This window comes from Manduca sexta, chromosome 25, assembly GCF_014839805.1.
Source record: "Manduca sexta isolate Smith_Timp_Sample1 chromosome 25, JHU_Msex_v1.0, whole genome shotgun sequence".
NCBI lineage: Eukaryota > Metazoa > Arthropoda > Insecta > Lepidoptera > Sphingidae > Manduca > Manduca sexta.
In genome coordinates this window covers 15,882,830-15,909,874 of record NC_051139.1, presented here as the reverse complement: position 1 = coordinate 15,909,874, position 27,045 = coordinate 15,882,830, and the positions used below count along the sequence as shown (strand labels likewise).

Sequence of the window (27,045 nt, the reverse complement as noted above, 5' to 3'; positions counted from 1 at the left end):
CGCACTCATCACTTATCTACAAGATTGGATAAGTGGTAAGATTTCAAAAGTTGTAACAGGACTTAAGATTATTGAAATTTTAAATAAAAAATTACGTTGGTTTGCGGTAATTCGTAACTGTATCTAAGAAATAAAAAGATGTAATTGGACTTCAGATTATTTCGATTTTAAATTTAAACATAAAGTTTACATGGTTTAGTCTGTAGTTTGTAATTGTAAATAAATAAATAAAATAGTTAATACACCACTGAGTACGACGTTAGCAGATTTGACAGCCAAAAAAATATCAGACGGTACAGCCCGACGCGATGGACATTTTCTGAAAATATATTTGATGATACGCAATCCATCCTCTGTTTGCTTCGACTTGGTGTCTGAGTTATCAAACCTACGCATTCAATGGAAATTCACAACCTAGTAGAATTTTTATTATTTTTAATCAATATATGAGTTACAAAACACCAGTATTTTAAAATTATTTTATGATCATGGTATTATAGGTAAATCGGATATTATTTTTTATTTTTTTGATAGCTTTGAATGACGAGACGAGCTTCCCGTTCGCCTGGATAGTAAGCGATACGACCGCCCATAAACACCAGAAACACATCCCACACCTTGAATTACTCGTGTTTGGTATTCCACTGCACTCGCCATTCTGAGACATGAGATCTTAAGTCTTATTATGTCTAGTAGTTACACTGGTTACAATGTCCTTCAAACCGGAACACAAGAGTGACTACACACAGCTGCTTGGCGGCAAAAATAGACATTGCGGTGGTACCTACCCAGGCGGACTCTCCCATATGAGAGGCCTATCACCAGTTATAATATTAATTAAATAGTTGAAATAAAACTTGCACATACAATAATCAAACATTTATTTTGGAACACAGCGTGTCTTCATAATAAATATATCTAAAAAATTGCAGGCACATTGCACTAATGGACGGACAGACGATCACAAACATTTATATTTAAAACTAACACATAACCTTAAAGGTAACAAATAACTACTTTTTGTTCCTAGAAATTATACTGGTCAACAGAATTTTGCATTTGATTTACAAAACTTTAAATTTTAATTAAACAAATATTTTACAGTAAAAATAACTTAAAACTACATTTTTAAAAATATTATTGACCAGTATAATAAGTATTCTTAACAAAAATAAATTGTCAAAAATATTTTAAGCTAAACATTCGTTGGCATCAATGTTAAACTAAAACTAATTTGTTTAGACGTTCATTATAAGATTTACCAGAAATGATAAAGCTTTCCATTTAAAGCCGTTTTCAATAAACGATCTCAATCTCAATCTTCAATCCGGTTCCGAACATGAACCAATCAAAATAACTCGTTTGTAGGCATGTCAAAAAACGCTTTTTTTTGCGCCTGACTATCCGTCTTTTAGCCTGGCAGGGCCGGCTTATACCAACACATCGGACTTTCGGGTAAGTGCTTTAAGCACTCGAAATCCTTAATAAAAAAAAGCTTTTTTTCTTCTTGAAAATAAGGACGTAAATGAATAAGGCGCGCCTACTTGGAACAGCGAATTGGCACCTATGATATATTGATTTGTTTATGTCCAGTCACTTGTCTCAGCTCTCTTCCTTTGCTTTACTAGCAATAGTCACTGATTGTTGATTGTATTTTATTATTTTGCTTACAATTAATTGTATTTATCGTTTCATAACTTGTAGTCTTATTTTCATCAGTTCTGGTTAATCGATTTTTAAGATAGATATAAAAAAGCTATCGGGATCTGTTATTGAAAATGGCGGTTAGAGGAAATCCCTCTACAAGGAAATCCCTCAACTAACAGACAAAGCGAACACTATTATATTTTATTTGTCAACCCATAGAGGTAGTATGCAGTACATAATTCCATGGTTAGCTAGTAGACAGTAATACCACTAACAGCCATCGAAACGTCGGGAGAAATTTATAATAATAAAAATATTGAAAAGTATTATTACAATGTCTTACATTCGCGTAAACATAAGAAATCATTATATTAATTGCCATTTCTAAAAAATCATAATTATGTAGTCAAAACTATACAACCTTAAAATGTCCCTAAAACGTGCTATAAAAATTAAAATGTCCGACTCGGGATTCAAACGAAAGACTACCCGGTCTTCAGCTCACATAAGCCACTAGGCTAAGGGTACAATAAAACATGAAATAGAAAAATAATACTTGAAATATAAATTCAATAGATGCCATGTTCAAAAAAACATTTTCAACTAGAAAAACTTTATTATGCGTGCACGGAATAGTGACTCCACAGCACCTGATGGTAAGTGGAGGGGGTCAAATAATAAGTCGACTGACGAGAGATGATTACCCCTCAGCAGTCGACACAATTATGCCGGCTTGTTGAAACCGGATATACACAGGCTGATCCCGGAACGCGACACTTACGTGGGCCACTATGGGTTTTAACACCTTGTGTAAGGTGGTCGCTATTCGAGCGGATATAATATATTCTACCAGCAGCTATTACTCAGTCTACATCTTAATGACAACTGTACAATTACTATAATAATTTGTTTTATACTAAGGTCCGTTCTCACCATTATAAAACGTGCTAAATCTACTGTTATTCTATATTTTGTAAATACTATCGCGTGAGGCACATATTTGTCATTTGTCGTTAAATCTACTTATTCATTAACTAAGCGTGCATTCGACTATAACTACGGTCGTTTTTATCTAGATTTGTAATATAAAAAATAAAATAAAAACAATCGTTAACTCGATCATGTAAACTAGAGTAATCGTTTTGTTAAAAAAAAAATCCGTAAAAATCGATAAAATTAAGCTTTGTATATCATATACAGGGTACGAAAACAAATTGTAAGTAAATGCTTACCTACTTTTTAATATAGATACGTCGATATAACATGATTTAAAAAATATTCGTTTAGAAAAAATAACACTCAAGTTGCCTGGGATTCAGATATAGCAATGCGCTTTTATCATAAAAGACAGGTTTATACTTGTTTTATACGGTTCCTAGTAGGCAACGACTCGGCTGTGTCTCTAACATTGCTTTAGTCTTTGGGCGACGGATGATGCTTACCTACAGGCGAACCGGTTGCTCGTTTGCCTACTAAGACGATAAAAACCTAATAAAAGAAAAGTTACATATAGTTTATAGCAGCTCTAATTATATTCTATTTAATAGCAACATAATTTTTTTTATTCCCTTACGAGTGCACAACCCTTCCAGGCAGCATAAGATAATTTGATGATAAGTTTTCCAACATAATATTAAATGATTGATATTGAAGATATAAAAAACGATATGTGCCATCCATCAGCTTCCTCAACCGTGTTGAGAGGAAGTGGCTGACCCGAGGTGTAGTTGTGTCCCGTGGCTTACAATACTAGGTGTTCACACGGTGGTCTGCGGCACGCCGGCCACGACGCGCGTGCGCGAGGCGGGGCGGGGCTGCTGCGGCTGGCGCGGGGCGGGGCGCGGGTCCGGCGACACGTGGCGCGGGTCCGGCGACACGTGGCGCAGCGACAGCGCCGAGCCGCTCGACGCCTGCGACGACGGACGCGACGACTGCATCGTCTGCGGCTCGCTTATCTGCACGACATATTCACTAATTACATATTATCTTAGATATGAAGGAATAAATTTAGATCCTATGAATGAGGAACTGTCAAAAGAATGAGGGTAAATTATTAAGGCGCGGGCGCGGAGACAGAGCGTGCAGCGAGCGCGTGCGTATGCGTCGGTGTATGTTTCGCACCTGCCGTGACGTCACGCGACACACTCCCGCTCACACTCCGAATATCACGCGATTTAAAGCGCCGTTCTCCTAGAAGATACTTACAGATCTAGTGATGGTTTGCGGAGTCTGTGGCCGTTTCACGGGCACGTCTCTGTACTCGTAGATGTTGTCTCTGGATCGGTTGGTATTGTCTATGCCGCTCTCTTCAACCTCGGGCACCATGAAGATGTCATCGTTGTAGTATCGATCGTTCTCTCTGCAAATATGCGTTAATATAGCTTCGATGTATTGAGCGATTTTCAATGTGCTTTCGAATAACGATTGGAAAAAAAATATACAATATTTGAATTAATTAACATGGCAAGTAGATAAAAATATTGCGATTAAAAAAGCATAATAGAATTTTAAAAACTTAAAGAGACAAAAAAAACTAAGAGAAATTCAAATATATGTGATCTAAATATTTGTGAGACAATAAACATCACTACAATATTTTCAAATTGGGACCTTTCCTCATCCACTTACTTAAAATTATAACACAAAGAATATACAAACACACACAAACATCAAGCATGCTGCAACAAGCTTTAAACTACCAACACATCCACTAATATCTACACTACTATATAAGCACAACACAGATGCGGCACACAAGCGTGATATAGTTAGCCGGGTCACCTACACTACAGGCACCATTTTCCATTTCGGTGGCGCAGCCCTGTTGAAAATTAGACATATAGTCAAATTAAAAATAAACACGTTCACACGGCATTGTTGGCACTTTAATCATATTCTATAATGTTAAAACTTTGGCTAAGCATAATTGGCTGTTAGAATACCACTCAAAAGCAGCCGAATAAGTTTTGACATCTTTATTACTCGATAAAACTGAAATTGACACTTTTATCAATCCAGTCCACTCAAAAAGCTTACTTACTGAAAAAATACTTTCAAAAATAATTATTATTAGTATATTAATCTACAGACACTTCAAATATTAGTCAAGTTAGTTATTATTTATTAAATTAAAACATAATGTTACCGCTTGGCATTTCTCCAGAGCATACAGCATACAACTAGCAGCACTATGAGAAGTAGGCAGGCGCTGGAAACAGACCAGAAGGCGATCTGCAACGGCTGTTTAGGCTCCCACCAATACTGGAAAGAATATTAAAAATATATCAGCATGGGTCAGTCCGGCATTGGACGGTTGGAAGTCCACCTACTAGTAGACAGACGACCTGGTAAAGGTCGCAAGAACACGCTGGATCCGGGCTGTTTCTAACAGATTGGCCTACAGAGAGTTACTTACAGCAGTCGACTTCCAAAGGCTGATAATAATGACACTGGGGCGATTAGTCTGGAGTAGTGTTGGGTCATAGAAAAATCAACTAGAAGTGACACTAATTAGACCTCACGGATGACGTCTGTAGAAGTGTAATGGCAACAGATTTTTGTGGTCCTTCGATCCGGAACAAAATTTTGCGGATTATGTTGAAAACATTTCGCACTCGCCATAACAAAAGGGATGCTTCCTATTAAAGAAAACATGAAGATACGCAAATATTTATCAAATACCGGTACACTTACTAAAGCTTTGTTTACCTTTTTCAATAAAGCTATACAAGCATTATTATACCATATTTATTTATTTATAAATTCGATTGCTTGTCAACCTGCAAAATATTTTCCACTTATGTTACAGTCAGTATATGGGTTGCTTTTTAAACCCAACTTTCTGCTAACATGTGATTACTATGCCACAATTGCAACATTCCCAACTGACCTCAGTAATAGGCGGGTAGGTAGGCAACATCCTCCCTATAACAGTTGGCAGGTACACGGTCCAGAAGGCGAGCTCTGTCTGCCTGTAGTTGAGCTGTATGCTGGAGTTGAAGGTGGTGTTGAGGTTCAGGTACCTCAGCTGCCCCTCCTCAGCCAGCTCGAAGTGGATGCCCAGCACGCGGGAACGGGTCGGGTTACTGGTAAAGTTATGTAAGTATTAGTAATCATATAATTATTGAGCATCATAAGACTTGACAAAATCAGGCTGACACGTATTAAGTTAAGTGCTAAGGTTTCCTTCAGCTACAATAAATGTTGTGTTGTGTTCCGGTTTGAAGCACATTATACCTAATGTAACTACTGGGCCTAATGAGACTTAACATCTCATGTCTCAGGATGGCGAGTGCAGTGTAATACCAAACAATACTTCGTAATTTAAGATGTTCGGTGGTGTTTCTGCTGCTTATGGGCGGTCTTATCACTTACCATCAGGCGAACGTCAAGCTCATCTCGTCATTTAAAGTAACAAAAAAAAAATTGTAATTCACTTTCCACGTACTCACCCAAACCTCGCAAAATCCGAATACGTCCTCATAAAGAAATGGCTCATGTTCCTGTCATTATTGGTCCACGCCTGCCGATCAACCCGCAGCCTCCGCGGGAAGAACTCCTGGTCCATGAACGGCGCTCCAGTGAGGAACAGATGCTCAGTATCGTGAGGGTACTGGCGCCATTCTGGCCAGCGGAGGGTCTCCACGGTTGTGTTCAGCACGTACATGTAGACCGGCACGTGTTGCTCTAGGAGGAGTTTGACTAGCTTGTCTGTCGGTGCTCGGTATAGGAAGTCTGAGAGGAGCTGTAATAGGAAATTTTAGTTGCAATTATTGATATCCATCGATCGCCAAGTGAAAACGGAATGTAATGCTACCGTTTAGAGTTCAATTTAAGAGCATAGATCTATGTGTCAATTATCGCAGGAATTTACAGTGAAGGAATTCACACTACTTCGCTACTCTTCTTTCTTACAAGTCCCAACAAGTGGTATCTGGATTGGCAGACTGCGTGACGATGGACATACCTTTAAACTCTAAAATGCACACAATCGCCCATGTTTTTTTTTATTCGAGTAAATCCATTTACGGCTTCACCAGTCTATAACGTCTTGTCGACTTGATTCTCCCCATACTACAACCTCTCCTTTATATTGAAAGTCGTGTGGTGCGCATGCGCATGCAACTCAATTAATACGCACTGCTTCAGTAAACGACAGTATAGAGTAATGTATGACTGCCGAGACGATTGTCCGCAGGTTCAAAACCTTTTAAGGGCCTTTAGGCTTTTTTAAGGGCCCAACCAGACTTTTCTAGTTATGTCTATTTAATTTGTGAATTATCGCTTGCTCTAACGGTGAAGGAAAACATCATGAGGAAACCTGCATACCTCGAAAATTCCATTTAAGAATTTCGAAGGTATATGAAGTCAATCCGCACTAGGCGTCCTACTGTATTCCTGTGGGAAGTATAATGAAGGGCTGGTATCGCCCCCTACTCACATGCACGTACTGGTCGCGGATGGCGGTGGTGTTGTGCGGTTGCGGGTGGTAGGTGTACATGTAGCGGACCGCCTCGAACACGCCGCGAGGGTTGAGAGTGTAGTTGTACCTCAGCACGAGCTCGTTCACCTTCTGGTTGAACCACGATTCGGTGATCTCGAAGTTCGGCGCCAGGGACTCGTTGTTGACTGGGAATTGGAAGATGATTTAATTGTCGGAATGTCGGTTATAAAATATCAACTGAGCAAAGACTTGTGAATGGTCGAATTCATCAGCTTTATGCGTTGCACTTTTAAAAGGCGAATATTTTTATAAACTTATTAATTGGTAGGATTACTTACAATCACACATAGCATCAAGGATAATCCATCCTACATATGCACATTTAATGATACTGTGACCAATTATCGCTAACCAAATATCCTTGTCACTTGTTCTGTCTATAAATACACAGCCTAACGTGTGTCACGGTCCGAGATTAACCTGTGCATTCGGTTTCACATACCGGCATAAATGTGTCGACTGGCGAGGAATAATCATCTCACTATTTAGATCACATTTCACTTACCACCAGGTGCAGTGGGGTAAATTTACCACACCAGTATAGAAAATTTATGACAAAAATTAAACTCCCTAAAAAACTAAGAAAAATAAAAAAAATGTTTAACATAACAGGTACATACTAGCTATCAATTTTGGAATAAAAAAAAACACATCGAATTTAGCACTTCCTTTTTTTAAGTCGGTTAATAAATAAATGACCTAATGTCCTACAAGAGATGTTTTAAATCCTAACCACTCACACAAATAATATGAAGTCACAAATAGTATAAAGTGAAGAAGTTAAAAATAAAAAGACCTAATATCCTGAAACGGCGATAGCCTAGTTGGGTGTGGAACGGACTGTCGAGACGAATGTCCGCAGGTTCAAATCCCAAGGGCACACACCTCTGACTTTTCTAAATAATCATGTGTTCTTTGTGAATTTATCGTTCGCTTTAACGGTGAAGGAAAACATCGTGAGGAAACCTGCACATCTGAGAAGTTCCCTATAGGAATTTCGAAGGTGTGTGAAGTCTACCAATCCGCACTAGGCCAGCGTGGTGGACTAAGGCCTAATCCCTCTCAGTAGTAGAGGAGGCCCTGCTCAGCAGTGGGCAAGTATATAATACAGGGCTGATATTATTATTATTATTGAAGATCCTTGAGATGTTCTATGCCCGGACCACTCACACAAGTAATAAGCGGCCTCCTGCGTGGTGACGCCGGTCATGTACCGCAGCGCCGGGTTGTACTGGCGCGCGCGCACGAGCTCCTCCGGCGCGCGCGACAGGAAGTGCCAGTCGCGCTCCCGCCAGCCCTCGTACCAGTTGTCGCCGGGGAACGTGAAGTTGTTCTCCAGGACGGGACCCCATGGAATGAACCCTACTTGAGGCTGGAATAGATTTATAATGGATTGGAAATTTACATTGTTAAGTAATATGACCGAACACCTTAGTTAACAAGTATATAAACATGGTGGTTCACTACTACAAGGTTTCTATGTATATTTTTAAACACAATTTTAATTATACATAATTATATAACATGATTCTGTGTTTTTCACTAAATTCCGATAATCCTGTAAAATACATAAGGGGGAACCATGAATTATTGTCTTTTAAAATTTTTCGCAACATGAAAATTTCAAAAACTATTTTTTTTATGTCAATAGAAATTAACATAAGATTAGAACCTTGTAAAAAGTAAGCCAGCGATATTATAATATATTAATTTTACATAATATATTTATGTTTTATATATACCTATATGTTATTGTCTCATCTCAACATCAGTCATCACCGAAAGGTAAGACCGTTGGAAAAATTTCCTTAGAGATTAAGACTTAATATATATTACAACATGCATATCGTCTAGAATATACGTGAGTGCAAATTTCAACTTGTTTTTTATTCGGGAATAAGGGGGACGGCGCGTACGCAGTCCCCACTACCAAAAATTACGCGTCCGAGTTACCCACATTAGGGGTAATCGCAAGGGTCAACCCGTCCGCAGTGCAATGGACAGGCCTCGCCCTGGGGGAACCGCCTTCTTGATCACGGTGTCCCCTACGCCAGGTAAGTATGATTTCACTACGTTCCGCTAGCGTAGTCATGTTTCCGCGGAGAATCTTGACATCGCGATGTACGTTACAGTATGAAACTGTACAGCGCCATCTAGCGGTGTCGAACGAAATGTGGCGTTGGTACTTAATGTATGGTAGAAGTTTCCTATAGGTCGGTGGAAATGAGATAATTTATTCCGTTGCTTAACACAACACATTATACAGAGTGTTTGATAATTAAGGTATCAACAATAAACCTAATTAAATGATTATAAAGTGTCTCATTTAAAAACTTATCAAGTAAATAGGTAATAGCGCCATAGTTTCTGACAGACTGAATTTCTAATTAGTTTTAAAATATATTTTACCTAATATTCTAGGATTTATTCAAAATATACATTTGAATGGCTATTTATGTCAACAATAAATTGATAATATCCATACAAAATTTCCAATTATCAATTTATTGTTGACATACCTAGCCATTCAAATGTATATTTTGAATAAATAAGTATCCATACAAAATTTCCAATATGAATATTATTAAGATTTAATGGGCGGTATTCAAAATGATAAAAACATATTATTTTTTTCTTAATTGCACCAACAAATCTTCCACTCTATGTAAAGATATTATTGACACCGTTTTCTTTTAACACCCTGTATGATATCATAATAAAAAGTACTAAACAATGAATATTACTATTGCATAAGTATTCCCTTTCGAAAACACAATTTTATGACATGAAATATTTTAGTTAATTGTCAGTCCATAGATATTAATAATTTAAATAACTTAAAAATCCCTTTTTAAAATAAAAATTAAATAAATATATAAAATTGTAATTACTTTTTCTCTTCAGTTTCTACGTAATATTAAATAGTAACCTATTTAAACTGTGTTATTTTTATACTTCATTTTATTCATATAGACTCTATATTATATTATTAATTATAGTTTTGCCTGCGGCTCCGCTCGCGTGAAAAAGGTTTTCCCCGATAAATTTTTTCCCGGAATAAAAATTTGCCTACAGCACTTAGAAATCACATAGCTTTCCTATAAGTAAAAAAAACAAAATGGGTTTAGCAGTTTCTGAGAAAAGCGCGTACAAACAAACTCTTACCTTAATGTATTAAATAGAATCGGTAATTAATTTGTATGTATAACTTAAATTCGTATTTATAACTATGATATATTTAGTTTATATTACAATATTTTTTTTACTGTAATTATTTATTTCTATTTTTTTTCTACCTTCAATATACTACCTCTACTTCAGCTCGTTATATTTAGTCTAACCATAAGTTCGGATTGTCTGGAAGAGATCTCTTTTTTATGGACAAGACCGTCTATTGTTGAACGCATTTTTTTTAAATATAAGTTTATTCACATTGCTATATACATTGTAGAATAAAGTGTGTGGCATAGCAAGGCGTGGGCTAAGTGGTTCCACCCACGGCCACGATTTTTCAAATCTTTATGCTTTTCAATATTCAACCACCGCACAATTATTTTTCTTCATTTAGAAATCATGTAGCTTCCTATAAATAAGTATGTCGTGTCAAAGCATGTTTGGTAAGATTAATTTATTGGTTAGATCTAGGGAACTAAAGAAAAGAGGCCTCGCTGATGCGACTTCGCTCACCTCTATATTAGTCCACGCTACACCACTGAGTTAATTCATTCATGAGTTTTTCTGGATCATATTTTAATGCGGCACTCACACCGAACACCGTAAACTGAGATAGACTAGTTTGTACCACAATAAACTGAGATGGACTGGTTTGTACCACAATAAACTGAGATGGACTGGTTTGTACCACAATAAACTGAGATGGACTAGTTTGTACCACAATAAACTGAGATGGACTGGTTTGTACCACAATAAACTGAGATGGACTGGTTTGTACCACAATAAACTGAGATGGACTGGTTTGTACCACAATAAACTGAGATGGACTAGTTTGTACCACAATAAACTGAGATGGACTAGGTTGTACCACAATAAACTGAGGTGGACTGGTTTGTACCACAATAAACTGAGATGGACTAGTTTGTACCACAATAAACTGAGATGGACTAGTTTGTACCACAATAAACTGAGATGGACTGGTTTGTACCACAATAAACTGAGATGGACTAGTTTGTACCACAATAAACTGAGATGGACTAGTTTGTACCACAATAAACTGAGATGGACTAGTTTGTACCTGAAACTCAGCATTTCCGAGTTCGTAGAAGCTCCTGCCCTGCCGCAAGCAGTTGACCAGCTTCCACGAGGAGTCGATGGGACAGCCCAGCAGCCTCCCGAACACCAGCGACGTGTTCTGCACCCTGAATTTATCTTCGATCATTGCCCAATCGGCTAGTGCTGAACCGCTCTGGAAGTAGGAAACATACCTATTTTTAAGTTTTTTTAAAACCTCATAGGAATATGATTAAATTGGGTTTTAATGGTAAAATCGAAACGAAAGGTTGAAGGATGAGTCGTTTGCGTCCCTCGACCGAAATCAGACTTTTACCGGTTTACATTACTAAAGGTATTTGGATAAGTTTAACGTTAAATTGGCTTAAGACCCTTTCATTGGTAGAGCTCTGCAGTGGGCAGTATATAATGGAGGGCTTGTATAAACAATCAATTTATAAAAAGTTGAAAATAAGTGCATTGATTGACTCGGTCGCATTGTACTACAGTACGACTGCCATGCTGAGGTTTAGGTTCGATTCCCGGATCGGACAAAGTGATATTCAATTTTCTATTCAATATCAGCCCGGTGTCTGGAATTTGTGCCCGTTATGGCGATAGGCGCGCCCTCTATCATATCTTGGGACGGAATACACATGGCGTAAAGTGGGTCCACCAGTTTCGCCTTTACCTTCCCCTTACGAAGATAACAAGCTTTATTCAGATTTGTTCATATCCGTGATCAATTCGCAGAGATAAATCGATCATTAGTAAATTTAATCATAAAAAAATGGTTGATTATCATTTTTTTCTTATATTTATTTGTATGACTGCCTCGATGGCGTAGTTGTACTGCATGCGCGGTACGGCAGCGCTCTGAGGTCCTGGGTTCGAATCCTGGGTCGAGCAAAGTGATATTTGGGTTTTTCTGCTCAGTATCAGCCCGGGGTCTGGAATTTGTGCGCGATATGGCGATAGGCTCGCCCCCTATCACATAATGGGACGGAACACACTTGGCGAAAAGTGGGTGCCATGGTTGCGCCTCTGCATACCCCTTCGGGGATAAAATGCGTGAGTTGTGTGTGTATTTATTTATATGTATAAATATTTATGTACCTGCGCAATGACCCTGGCCACCATGTGCCGTGTCTGCGGCGCCAGGGCCAGCAAGCCCGCGGACGCTGCGCCTGCGCCGGGGCCGAACAGCGTGATGGCGCCGCGGTCGCCGTTGAACGGTCGGATGTTGTCGTACACCCAGCGGAGGGCCATCGCCTGGTCCAGGATGCCGTAGTTGCCGGGCGAGTTCTCGTCCGCGGTTGACAGGAAGCCTGGAAATGTGAAAGAATCATGATAATTTTTTGTTGATGGGATTATGGTATTTATGTGTTATATGACAAATAATTTTTAACACCACAGCGATCATGGGCGCTGTCAATAGTCCTTTTAAGAAGGTGCATCTACACTGTAAGTAGGTACTACATAATATATTTTTTTTTAAATAAAAATGCCCCAACCATAACAAAACCTCTGTGGTCGATATTTCCCATTATCATACAGTGATTTTTTTTTTGTCATTTGTTAGGTACAGGGGGGTACACGTGCACCATCTTGCACTCACGACAGCGATATATTCAATCCGAACATACAACTGGGGCTTCTGTTTTGAGCGGTAGAGCCAAGCCAACGCGAAGGGACCATTTCTACCGAGATATTAGCAATATTCCTCGAAACCCTGACGTAAAGTCAACTTGAAGGTGCATATCGTTTGGTGAACGAGATATGTGGTAACCCTAACTAACTTTTTGGTAGGTAAATGAGACCCGAATAATCCAACCCTTTCCTCATCGATTCTATTCCTTCAAAGCCGTCAGCACATCCATGACTTTTGAAATTATAGCTTATAATTTGCAGCGGTCATTTACCCCATATTTCTCGTTTCCCTGATAATTCTGTAAAATACAAATGGTCTCTCTGACCACTCCAGCATGTGCTTGGACATGTTTTCACTTTTTTTTATTATAATTTACTACTACTGTACACTGATTTGATGTCTGTCAAATAACATGGGCATCTTATTGAAAACCATCGCTGTAGTATTACATAGGTGGTATTGCAGTATAGCTGATGAACAATGACCCATAGTTGGTGCAATAATTGTTTATATTATGTAGGATTTTGTGTTTTTAATTTTTTATCTTTGTTCCAACAATAATTTTTTTTTTTCTTTCTTTCTTTCTATATCTTCTAACAAATACAATTTAACTCACCGAGCGCCCCAAGTCTGTAGTTGAACGAGACGACGATGACATTGTAGAAGGCGGCGAGCATGTGTCCTGGGAAGAGGTTCGACGCCCCGGATTGGAACTGACCGCCGTGGATGTACACCATTACCGGGTACAGCTGTGCCGTCGCGCCCGCCTCAGTCTGTGGACAGCAATGGATACAATTTTTATTTGTTTATTATTTTTTCTAAATGATTCAAAATTGGTATAATATAATCGAAGATAGGTAACAATTGTGTCTCACATAGGGTGAGACTGGGGTGCGAGGTTCCGATGTTTTATATGTAATACGTCCCCCTCGGATATTAAAATTAGAAAATAATAAAGGCATAGTCTTTATAAGTGGAAAGCCTAGTCGGGAATGGAACGGTATGTCAAGATGGATGTGCGCAGGTTCAAAACCCAAGACACTTCTTTTTTATTGCTTTAAATGACTAGACGAGCTTGACGTTTGTTGGATGGTAAGCGATACGACCGCCCATAAACAGTAGAAACACCATCCAACACCTTGAATTAAAATGTATTGTTTGGTATACCACTGCGCTCGCCATCCTGAGACATGCGATGTTAAAATGTCAAGTATGTAATACAAGGCTGGTCTGGTCAGTCAATAAACGATCCAAATCTCAATCTTCAATCCCATTTCGATAAGAAACCAATTAACATAACTCATTCATAAGAATTTCACGAAAAACTGTCCTAATTGGTTCATCCTTGAGATAGATCGTCGGGCGTAGTAACTTAACTCTGGTAAGACAACATTAAAAGTGTATTTAAATTTTTGACAATCAACTCATAGCCCGGATAGCTCAGTCGGTAGAGCATTGGACTTTTAATCCAAGGGTCCAGGGTTCAAGTCCCTGTTCGGGCGGCCTTTACATTTTGGAATTGAATTTATACGTATAAATTTTCATGTAAATTATAATTTATTAAACTACCATAATAACAAGAGAATCAGTGCAGACATTAATAAACACGTGTTACTCTTTTATAAAAAAATCTGTATCAAATTGTTGACATTAAGTTGTGTTCACATTTATATTGAATTACTAATATATTATACTATTACATAAGACTGAAAAGTTTGAACGCGCTAATCACAAGAACTACTAAACCGATTTTGATATTTTTTTTCTAATAGGAAGCTACATTACTCATGAGTAATATAACCTAACTTTTCCCTCGGTCGGACCCGCATGCACAATCTATTAAAGATATTAAGAGCATTATGGTAACATTTCAAATCAATAGAGCAGGCTACTTGCATAATCAGAGACGCCCTTCATAAATTAGAACATCTAATTAGCATGAATAAGTCATTGGTCGTGTACGTATTAATGAAACCATTTTTCTACGTGACTGACATATTATATTGTCGATCAATGTAAATAGTTACGAGATTCAATACTCCCCTGGTGGGTTGGCAGAGCCGTAATGCACTAATAGTCTAAGATTATACTTTGTATTATTTATTAGGAACTTTAATCGACATATTAGATACGAATTTCAGTTCGAATAAACATCCCGGATACTGATTAACATAACAAATATTTGATAATTCTTTCTATTATAAAAAATATATATATATACAAGTAAAAAATATGAAAAATATTACTTAAAAATTATAAACCAAAAAGTATTGCCGCCCGAACAGGGACTTGAACCCTGGACCCTTGGATTAAAAGTCCAATGCTCTACCGACTGAGCTATCCGGGCTATATAATCTACTACGAATATACTGTTTATATCATGAAACACAGTACTTCCTAAAACTTATATTCCTTAGAAATTTGCTTGTACACAAAAATATTAACTTAAAAATTAAGAAAATATGTATTGTGCTACTAGTTTTTTTATGATCAGATGGAGATAATCTTGCAAGCGGGCGATCTTATACTGAATGATCATCTCTGCTCATAAATATCCACCATATCAACTTACAGAAGCTATACAACTAAAATTGTAGACGCACAGCGGGGCCATAAAAGGCTAGTAACACCAGTGATTACTTATTCAGAAAATAAACATATCGCGAAAGTGATTCAATCACATATCATTTTAATTAGTGAATGTTCTATTACGTTTACAGTACTGTATTTCAATAAAGTTACATGAACCAAGTTAATTGCATTATTTATACTTACATAAAATTTACCACAAAACTAATAGCGCCCTACTATAATCCTTAACTAATTGCTTTAACGGTGAAGGAAAACATCGTGAGGAAACCTGCACACCTGAGAAGTTCTTTATAGGAATTTTGAGGGTGTGTGAAGTTTACCAATCCGCACTAGGCCAGTGTGGTTGACTAAGGGTTAATCCCATTCAGTAGTAGAGGAGGCCCGTGCTCAGCAATGGGACAGTATATAATACAGGGCTGATATTATATTATAATAGCGTCCCCCAAGATCATAATATAGAAAGGACGCGCATTGTGCTCATTGCCTGGAAAAATAAAACTAATGAATAGAAAGTGTAACACAAATACTATTTTGTGTTTATAAACGCACACATAGAGAAATCATAAATATTTGTTTATTTTACGCACACTACAACAGTTTTTTAAAGATGTGCTATTGAATGGCAGAAAGAAAAGATGCTACTGGTCGCGTCCATTGTAATTATATTGTTCAAGTGAGTCATAAATAATTTAGGGGCTCTACCTTTTTTGCGATGTGAGGCTGTGTGTCCCGAAGAATAAAAAAAGCGGAAAATAATAATTATTACTAAGTTTTCAGATTATAATTTGTTTTGTCAAAATATAATATGAAACGTGAAATCAATCAACGCTGTCGAACTAAAACACTTAAATAGTCTAAAAAAGTATATCAATATTACATATATATTAAAAAACATTGGATTTTTATTTTTGACAAAAAGAAAGAGAATATTTATGTATAATTATTGTCTCTCCTGTGTTTTGACCCCGACGTGATTTGAACACGCAACCTTCTGATCTGGAGTCAGACGCGCTACCGTTGCGCCACGGAGTCCTTGTGGTCTGTTACCAAAAATATCGACTAGATTATAATTTACGTCTAGAACACAAAACTAATTATAATATTAATTAGTTATTAAATTCAGAGTAACAATAAGTTACTTCAAGTAATCGTATGATGTAAAAAAAAAAAGAAAAGTGAAAGAAATATCGTATCGACTGCATGTTGAGACTTTATATAAGACATTCTCCCAGGAGTAACACTCTACCACGCGTGTTTCGTCACAATATTTTAATTATCTGGTGTTTCAATTATTATGAATACACACTTCAAAGTTATCAATGTATCCATATTTTTTATTCGTGACGAATCATGTAAGTCTAAAGAAATCAGAATATTTTCTTTGCATTCAATATAGGTATAAACAGGATAATATAATAATATCAGGCCTGTATTTTATACTGCCCCACTGCTGGGCACGGGCCTTCTCTTCTACTGAGAGAGATTAGGTCTTAGTCCACCACGCTGGCCTAGTACGAATTCGTAAACTTCACATACCCTCAAAAGTCTTGTAGAGAATTCTAAGGTATGCAGGTTTCCCTTCACGATGTTTTCCTTCACCATTAAAGCAAGCGATAATACACAAAGAATACACACATGATTTTAGAAAAGTCAAGTGTGTGGATTCTGAACCTGACATTCGTCTCGGGAGTCCGTTCCACAACCAACTAGGCTATCGCCGCTTTCATTGACCAATTGACCAAAAAGAGCAGTAATAAATACTTTAAAATATATAGGTATAATAGCACCACACATTACATTGCAAGAACTGAGTGGCATTACGCTCGTCACACATTTTATTTTTTCGTGGAGACAAAAGGCATTATCGCTACCGTCACTTGGGGGTAGTGGAACGGTTATGTTGGATTCACCGGTCTTACGGCCCAATGTCGACATTTGGCAGTATAGCGAGACATATGATGTTAATGACTCATAATGCCTACTAATTACATTAGCTACAATGCATTATAGACCTTCTGGCATTCAATTTCACTCTCTACCGATACTCCTTGCAATTTAGCAATTGGCCAGTAACCGTCGGTGCGTTTGCATGTTTGGTCGCCTGTTGAACTGTGGTTCATTGGGTTTAATTAGTGTAAGCTTACGTTGTAGGCAGATGTTGCTGGGCGGAATCTTGACTGACTTAATTGATGAGTCATTGACATCAGGGTGCAACTTTGAAATTAACCTCTTACAAAAAGTCATATTTGTCTTTTTTTATTAATTTATTACTCTTTATTGTAGCCAACAGCAAAACGATACAAAGAAGAAAAGAGAGACAAAAGGCATAGTACAAAGATACGAGTACTTAAGAGCTTTCTCTGTTAATATGAAGTGTTACTAATTTGTCTGTAGGCCTTATACGTATTGGTAGACAAGACTTCATATGACAGAAATTTTAATAGAAAACTCAAATATTTTTAATCGCTTCCTTCATCAATAAAGGCAACGATTATTTAATGGATTCGTATGTAAAGTCGAAAGCCAAACGCACCTTGGTGCAGCATCGAACATAGTATACAATCTTCTCTCTGAAACCCATTTTACTACCCAAAAGTCCTTCTTATTGTTTTTGAATATCTTATAAAATATATATAAAAATACTCACATTAGGCGAGAAAATGTTCAAATACAGACAATCTTCATCCATATCCCGTATTCCTTTGGTGGCGCCTGTGAACCGCACTGGTTGGGGACACGCGGGGCCCCAGTCCACCGCCTGGATCAGCTGCCAGCCTGGGTGTTGGCGGGGAGGCTGAAAAAATACAGAAGCTCGTAAACAAGTATACGGTGAGGGTCTATCTACCTTTGGATATTCATTTGATTAATTTCAAGTAAATAGATCCTTATAGGAATGCACGAATGGGTCGGTAAAACTATTAATTATAGGTTATAATCTATATTTAAAATATCTTGAGTATTTTAGCGTTTTTTTATGTAAGTATTGTCATGTTAGTTTTATTACACAGTGACAATAATATATAGATCAAAGTTGACGCAACAAAAACCTAACAAGATTTAATTAGATCCGGTATGTGTGAGACATAGTGTGGGTGTTACCGCAGCCCACAGCCGGCTTATAGGGTTATAATAATTAAAGCATAACAAGTTATGAGAATCCTGCTGTAATAGAGAAGACATATTTGTATAGTCATTGTCCGGTCGGCTTTACAATTTTGATATATCCACAAGCACTAGGCTAGCCCGCCTGGCTAGGTACTACCGCAATGTCTATTTCTGCTGCCAAGCAGGAGTGTGTAGTCACTGTTGTATTCCGGTTTAAAGGGCATTTTAGCCAGTGTAACTACTGGATATAATGAGTCTTAACATCTCACGTCTTAGGATGATGAGCGCAGTGGAATACCAAACAATACTTTGTATTTCAAGGTGTTGGATGGTGTTTCTACTGTTTATGGGCGGTCAATCGCTTACCATCAGGCTTACGGCAAGCTCGTCTCGTCATTCACAGTAATAAAATAAAATAAAAAAAACTTCCTTAAAACCTGCATTAGTCTGTGCAAGTTTCTATCGGCAAGATTCTTAAAGCGAAGCTTTCAATGCGGGTTAGAATTGGCTCGCCATTGTGCTAAGACGGGGCAACTTTATAAAATCCTTTTAGAAATCGCGCGTGTGAGTGGAAAAATTGCTCTGTCTAATTGAGGTTTTAGACGAGTAAATGTAAAAACAATTTTTATGATAATTTCTCTGCATTTGACTGTCAGTAAACAGCATGGATCCACTCTATAAAATCTATGTCTATTCGAATTAAAACGTAAAACAATAAATTCTGTACGTGCGTGATTGTAATCGCTTGTATGCCATTTAAAATAACATTCGAAAACTCGGTTATGAATGGAATGGTTTCATTGTAACCGATGCAAGTGAAACAATATAACATACAATGGTACCAACGGATTTTATAAAATCTGTTGGTACCATTGTTTTTCGAAGTTCGTAGTTTTAGCGAATATTCAACAGTGACCATTTAAAAAATATGTAACATATTATATAAATATTGTTTTTAATTCGCTCTATTTTCGGGGACAGTCCAATACCGCGTAAGTGTCGAAAAATTCCTATTGAGAGTAATACTTACTATAATAAACTTTTAATTGATAAGACTAACCTTTTATTGTAACTTATGCGGTATTGCAATATCCCCGACTCTACTGTATTTGATATAATCGATAGAGAACCTAGTGAGAGTTACATTCGTAAATTTTTATAGAAAAGTTATTTACGTGGGTTACTTACGAACCATTTGCGTGTAAACAACTTTTCCAGCTATTTTTTATTTTATTTTTTTGTAGTAAAATAGTAAGCACTTACTTACTTTTACGAGTTACAATTTACGTATGATAATGTTACGGACCTATGAAGTAGTTTACCTAAGTAAGTTGTTCGCAAAAACTTACATAAATAAAACTTACGAATGTTAGGCCTGCCTTATAACCCGTCCATTACATCAATTATATACATATCAATAAATTACATACAAAACAAGCCGGCAAAAAGTTCTACGAAATTAGTGGCCAGCGAGTCCATGAAGTAGTTTACCTAAGTAAGTTGTTCGCAAAAAACTTACATAAATAAAACTTACGAATGTTAGGCCTGCCTTATAACCCGTCCATTACATCAATTATATACATATCAATAAATTACATACAAAACAAGCCGGCAAAAAGTTCTACGAAATTAGTGGCCAGCGAGTCCATGAAGTAGTTTACCTAAGTAAGTTGTTCGCAAAAAACTTACATAAATAAAACTTACGAATGTTAGGCCTGCCTTATAATCCGTCCATTACATCAATTATATACATATCAATACATCACATACAAAACACGCCGGCAAAAAATTCCATTAAATCAGTAGCCAGTGAATCGACAAAACCAGCAATACTATTAACCTTAAACCAATTCTACTTTCGACATGGAATTTATTTACGAAATGGAAAGTATTTTAAATGATCCAAAACTTCACCAAAATCATACGTTATTTATACCATTCAAATTTAATATTATTGCATAGAAACACGCGAGGCGCATCACGATCATTACCAATGAGAAATGTTCACTTACTGCGCTAAGAATTATCTATACTTTCGTTTTGCCTTGATATCATTTTGAGTTATTCCTGCATGGAATCTAAATAAGCTATACCCAGCTTGCGGCCCTCGGAGCTGTAACGAGTGTACCATGTGACTTCAATTTAGCATTAGTAAATTTTTCAAGTCAGATAGGACACTTGCAAGATCTTTGCGGGCTTCAGGTTGAGCGTAACTGATGTACTACAGTGGTGCAAGGTGAAATTTTCGAAAGGGAGCCCGACATATAAGTACATGTGCCGAAATGCAGTCTGCAAAAAGTTCTAATGATAATTAGATTCTATATAACGGGAAGCCCGCAGGAATAGGGTTAAATGGACCCTTCGGCCCTAGTAGACTATAAACCCAACAGTAACGACTGTGTTTTATGTCAACTAATGAAGAATATGGACTCCTTCGACTATCACCTGACTGATAAGCAACTTTTAGTAGTTATTCAATGTTTTGCAGTAGTCGCTTTTTATAATATGGTTCATAAAAACAAATAATATTGATAAATAAATACCACATTACCTTAAATCTCCCCTCCAAAACTGGTGGTCTAGCATATGGTATGCCCAAGAATACCGACACCTCTCCCTGGATTCTCTCCACAGGGGACAACCAGGGACGGTATCCTGAGTCAGGATCTGGGTTATCATACAGATATACCTGTCGAGATTAAGAATATGAGTGTAAACTAAATAATAATTATATGGTCTGGATGTACTATTTTCACGGATCTATTCAGTTTTCACAGAATATTTATGACATTGGTATAAAGACAGCATGCAAGATAATAAACCAAGAAATTCTGACATTGATTCCCAGGTCAGGAAAGAAAAATTTATGTGAGTCTTCTGATTCAGTTAAAACACATTTGAGTTGCCATTGCCAATTGATGTTTGATATGACAATAAGCTTGCTACTTATACTATCTTTACAGGTGAAGAATAGGATTTCCAGCGGCAATTCCTTCTACCTCTATGAAGAAAGGTGTAAGAGTGACTATGGTATGGTATTAACATAAAAAAAGAATTGATCCAAAAATATTCTCACTTTGAAACCCTGAACTTGTCCAAAATTGGTAGTGACAAATATGTCTCGCTTGAGCTGCCTGGAGTTCTGCCTCTCTCTGCCTTGTAAATCTTCTCTCCAGCCACCCAACACTCCGGGAAATAGGGCATATGGATTGTTTGGGTCTCGGTTCTGAAGAAAACATACTATTTGAAATGGAATGGAAGATGTCAATACAATATTTTGTTTTTAAGTACTAATTTTGAAATAAAAAATATTGGGATCCATTTTAAAACTAATGCCACAGTCAACAAACTCATCAAACTTGAGTTAGTCATTAAACATAAATTATTATTACAAATCTTTTATCCATACTTATAATGATAAAAAGTGTGTTAGTGTACGGGCTAATCTCTAGTACTGAATTGATTTTGAAAATTCTTTCACTAATAGGAAAAACACATTACTCCTATGTGCTACAGGCTATGTTTTATCCCAAGAAAATAATTATTCCAGAAAAATGTTTTCATATAGAGACTAGTACCTAACACGTTCCACTGTTTAACCAACCTATAATACAATACCTAGCATTTATTATCTAAAACAATTGGTAGAGTATGATTCATATAGATCCCTAACATATAATGCATTTTTGTTAATTAAAATATGACATTTAATTTAATCAACTTTAAATTTATCTATCCAACTTTCTTTCTTAGTACTAAACCCATAAATCAATAGATTTGGACAACATTTGGCATACAGAGATACTAAGTTTTGAATTCGCATACAAGTTTCTTTTACCCACGAAAATGCAGAATGTGATATTTATCTTGAAAAGAATTTCATGTAGTCTCCCACAACAAAAAGTTAAAATTATATTAAAAAAGTCATTTGTTATAATTGGAAAACATATTTAAGAAGTTGCTTAAGTTACAACACTGAACATTTGATAAATGATTAATCTTTAAAGGCTAATCTATTTCATTCAACTTTGAGTCAACTAAATAAACAAAGCCTCAAACTAAAAATGGCAATTTAAAAAAAGATGAAAATCAGGACCTTACACTAAAGGTTACGTTTTTAAGTCATGAATCATCACTAACTTATTAAGCAATATATGATATACTTACTGTATTAAATTTGAATTGGTCATCCAAAGGGTTTGTATGTATTGGGTTGTAAGGAAACCCCCCAGGCTGGTTTATATTCGGATTGTATGGGTTATAGCGCGAGGGATCCGTCCCATATCTTCTATTGTTATAAACGTAAGTCCTGTAATCACTATCTCCTGGATTGGGTAGCCTAGACTGTTTTGGAGCCCCTTGGTTAGTATCATAGTATCCATTGTTGTTATACAAGTCCTTATTTGACTGGCTTTTCACATTAGCGCACAGTAAAAACGTTATAAATACTGTTTTAATCATTTTCACACGAATTTGTACACTATATATTAATGTTTACGATTGTTTCCGGATGATTCACCATAGTTTTAAAACTTTGTGTTGAAGTGTTTAAGGTTAATTGCAGACGATTTTATGAATTAAATCACTCCAAATAATACCTAAATGACCACAAATACACTTGAAAAAAACTTTTTATCAATGTTTTAAATTAAAAATAATGCTCAAAACTTTGTACGAAACTTATTACTTTTTTTTCGATGTAGGCACTGGAAGTGATAATATACATTTCAGTTTATATAAAAGTCCTAATTTTTATTTAGCACGAGTTGATGTTGTTCTCGTCTGCTTATCTGATTCTAATCAGCGTTTATCAGCGTAATAAAGTATGGCAACGCCCATTGATTCGGTTTGTTTTCAACTTTCGTAACTTTGCGTTTGACTTCAACTTCAGGTCGTTGACTTCATTGTTGATACAACTTACTACTGTCAAACTGTAGCTGACATTCACCATAGCACCAACAATAACAAATTTATTTTATTGAAAAAAAAAAATTTAGTTTTTAGTACAAGTACATATCGGTAACTTTATCTGTAAACAGTTACTTTATTGTTCGTATACCTAACGTCTTATAAATACGACTTAGAATAATCTTTGTATTTAACGCCATCTTCAACCTAAACTACACACTACTGTATACAAAGAAGCTAACGCTACAATGTGTCGTCCAGTACCATGCATGTTATAAAATACTAGACCTCAGTACTAGACCGTTTAAAATAAACATTATTTCCTTGGACACGATTACTCTACGAGGTTTAGGTGTTTTTTTTTTTAAACTGACTTTTAAGGTCTAGTTAAGTGGCTCATATTTTAGCTATCGACCTTCTTCTTCTATAACAATATTTAAAAGAATGAAACATTAATAATTCAATTCACTATATCCGTATTATTAATGTGCAATATCACTTGTAAAAATATTTTACTATTAGTAGTGGGTTTCCTTTAAAAACACTTTAAAAAAATAATGAGACTGCGTTAAATGCCTGAAGCGACAACCGAGCAATATCCTCTAGGGAACGATTTTCTAAAAATAAAAAAAAAGTGTTAGGTATTTAAATTGGGACACCATGATTACCGTAGGTTTAAATAAGTTCACCTATACATCATATTATGGGTATGAAGTGTAATAATAATACAATAATATTAAATAAGTAGGTAGGTAGAGATTCAAAACTACACAAAATACTTAGTTAAGTATATTTTTTATGTAGGCCACAAAGACATTAAACAATAATATACTTAGTTAGTTATAAATCGGAAATCAGGAACAAATTTATGCTCTAAAAGTTATTACCAATTGGTACTTAAGTAATACTTAAGTCGTTGTTTATTTGAAATGGCCATAGCACAAAATGTCACAGCGTCTCTAGATATCAATTCAATAATTCAAAAATAACATATTTACAGAAAAAATGCCAATATGTGCACTAAAAACGATCAAATCGATACGATATGGAAATAATATGAAGTATTTATTATACCTTGGTGTTTTACAATTTGAGGGTAAATTGAGTAACCGTCGCATGAGCGCAAAATTTTGTATGACAATCTTCAAAATGTCCTCTCTAGATACCTACTTACCTACCTACTACTTATATACCTACTTAGAACTCTGGTAGGCAAAAGAGTGCTTCTTATAAATTACTTAGTTATTATAAATGAATTCTCCAAAATTACGCAGCTGTTCCTTAGAGGTTCAAATCGATAGATAGTTTTGAACAGAATTCTATCCTTGATGTTTATTATCACAAAAGTTATGTTGGTCTTTCAAGTTATTGGATCCTTCAATCAAGTATTCCGAGAATACCCATTGGTTGACTGATTGGTCTAAATAATTCCAATTTTTTTATGGTAGTCTGTCGTGTGCAAAGGTCCGCCATTATTTATAGGCTTTCTATCTATTACTATTAACAAGCGTCAATGTGCACACATTGTTTTCTGGTTTATCTAGCCTTGTAGCCAGTGATTTTACTATAAAGGTACATATTTTGATGTCAGCATGAGGACAGTGAAGAGTTTTAAATTATAATTCGGAGTAGGTACTGCTGTTTTAGGTTATATATTATATTTTAGTCTGAACTTGTTTCAGCGTATCTTGTAAAATAATTTTATGTTTAGAAGAATGGTTGAATAATATTCTTGACAAATTAATAAAGTGATTAAGGCGATACCTCAAGGTCCATTTTCATACATTTTATTTCACCTTTAATCTGGGTAACTAAACAAGTATTGGCAAGTAAAGAATTTAAATTCACGTCTAGTTAGTGATTAGTTCTCGCAGTTGAAAGAAAAACGTAAAAATAATTAATAATCATGGATATTTCTGCCTTTAAAATTTCGTCATATTAAATTTTAAACATTGATTCTATCCGTCAGTCTATGCATCATTATCTCAATAAAATTATACAGGATAACCTATAGATTAAGTTTACGCGAATGTTAGACATTTAAATTAAACTATTTTACGAATGTTATCGCGGTTTTAACGCCCATGTATCTAACCATGAAGGCTGCAAAGCCTTCGAAACGTCGCGTCGGGGGAAAAGTAAAATATTAAAACCGCGATAAAATTCGTAAAATAGTTTAATTTGAATATAGATTAAGTCATTGGTTTTAGCGCGAAATTTGTGAAATGTCAATCAGTATTTACGTTTGGTAATTGCGACAGCGGTTGCGGTGTAGGTACTCAAAATTAAACATATTATAATTATAATTGCGTACACCATCACTAATAAAAACGTATAAAATACAAATGTTTGGATATTTCTCCGGTTTATTTGCCTGACCCAATTAAAATTATTTGCATTTCCATTACAAAGGGTTCAACGAGAAGCGGCGCCAGCGAAAGAATACTGTCATAATAATTTTGCAATATTAAAATATGTTAATAAATCCCTGAGGTTGTTTGAATTTTTCATTTTCTACGGAGTGGCCATTTGTAACAATGTATCATATTACCTGGGTATGGTATTATTATGGTAATATTGCAATCGACATAACTTTGTGTTGTAACAAAGTATCTATGTGCATTGTTGTATTCAGATATTTATCTACCTATGTAAGTACCTGGGATATCTCTTTGTGGTTCTGATTTTTTTGGACAAGATGTTATAGAAAGTGTATAAATATCAAGTAGGTAATATGTGTTTTCAAGATACCATGTTCTACATTCCACAACATTTTTCATTCAAGAAAAGTGGTCAATTTCTTGCAATTAAAACTAATAACGAAAATTAAGAAGATAGGTTATATAGGTGACTGCCTCGGTGGCGTAGTTGTATTGCATGTCCGGTACAATAGCGCTCTGAGGTCCTGGGTTCGAATCCCGGGTCAGGCAAAGTGATATTTGGGTTTTTCTGCTCAGTATCAGCCCGGAGTCTGGAATTTTTGCCCGATATGGCGATAGGCTTCGCCCCCTATCACATCATGGGACGGAACATACTTGGCGAAAAGTGGGTGCCCTAGTTGCGCCTCTGCATACCCCTTCGGGGATAAATGCGTGATGTTATGTATGTATGTAGGTTATATAGGTATGGTCTCTGGTTACACATGAAACAGTATTATGATTTTTGAAACGAACGCGAGAAATCACCTGACCGGCGCTTAAATTATAGAGACAATATTATTAAGTATAACAAAGAAAATTTTTACTATTGCCACCTAAATATTATACTAAAAACATGCACGTTCATTTATGTAAATGGATGTAGATTTTCCCGCGCATGCATGGCATGCCGACCACCGTTCAATATCTTAATTACTCCCAAGTGATCGAATTATGGATAGCCTCTGGAACATCGTTTACCTAATGGTTGTAAG

General features: G+C 36.3%; 1 protein-coding gene and 4 non-coding genes across 6 annotated transcripts; 1 reads left to right on the top strand and 4 right to left on the bottom strand.

Annotated features, from left to right (window-relative positions):
- Nucleotides 1-864: 864 nt before the first annotated feature.
- Nucleotides 865-23,625, bottom strand: LOC115448627 (cholinesterase). Of its 2 annotated transcripts, XM_030176118.2 has the most exons (15): nt 22,893-23,625; nt 21,802-21,951; nt 21,277-21,414; nt 18,268-18,414; nt 13,645-13,801; nt 12,494-12,705; nt 11,403-11,573; nt 8,321-8,522; nt 7,088-7,275; nt 6,099-6,391; nt 5,537-5,732; nt 4,793-4,908; nt 4,433-4,468; nt 3,853-4,006; nt 865-3,602 (listed from the first exon to the last, which is right to left on the bottom strand). In XM_030176118.2, the coding sequence occupies exons 1-15, from the start codon at nt 23,184-23,186 to the stop codon at nt 3,405-3,407; spliced, it is 2,652 nt and encodes an 883-aa protein (XP_030031978.1). In that variant the 5' UTR covers nt 23,187-23,625; the 3' UTR covers nt 865-3,404. The 2 variants fall into 2 exon arrangements, with proteins under 2 accessions (XP_030031978.1, XP_030031986.1); XM_030176126.2 differs by lacking the exon at nt 4,433-4,468.
- Nucleotides 9,051-9,212, bottom strand: LOC115449119. Its single transcript, XR_003939148.1, has one exon. It is a non-coding gene; the product is annotated as a U1 spliceosomal RNA (small nuclear RNA).
- Trnak-uuu lies at nt 14,458-14,530 on the top strand. The gene has a single exon. It is a non-coding gene; the product is annotated as a tRNA-Lys (tRNA).
- Nucleotides 15,303-15,375, bottom strand: Trnak-uuu. The gene has a single exon. It is a non-coding gene; the product is annotated as a tRNA-Lys (tRNA).
- Nucleotides 16,581-16,652, bottom strand: Trnaw-cca. Its single transcript has one exon. It is a non-coding gene; the product is annotated as a tRNA-Trp (tRNA).
- Nucleotides 23,626-27,045: the final 3,420 nt, after the last annotated feature.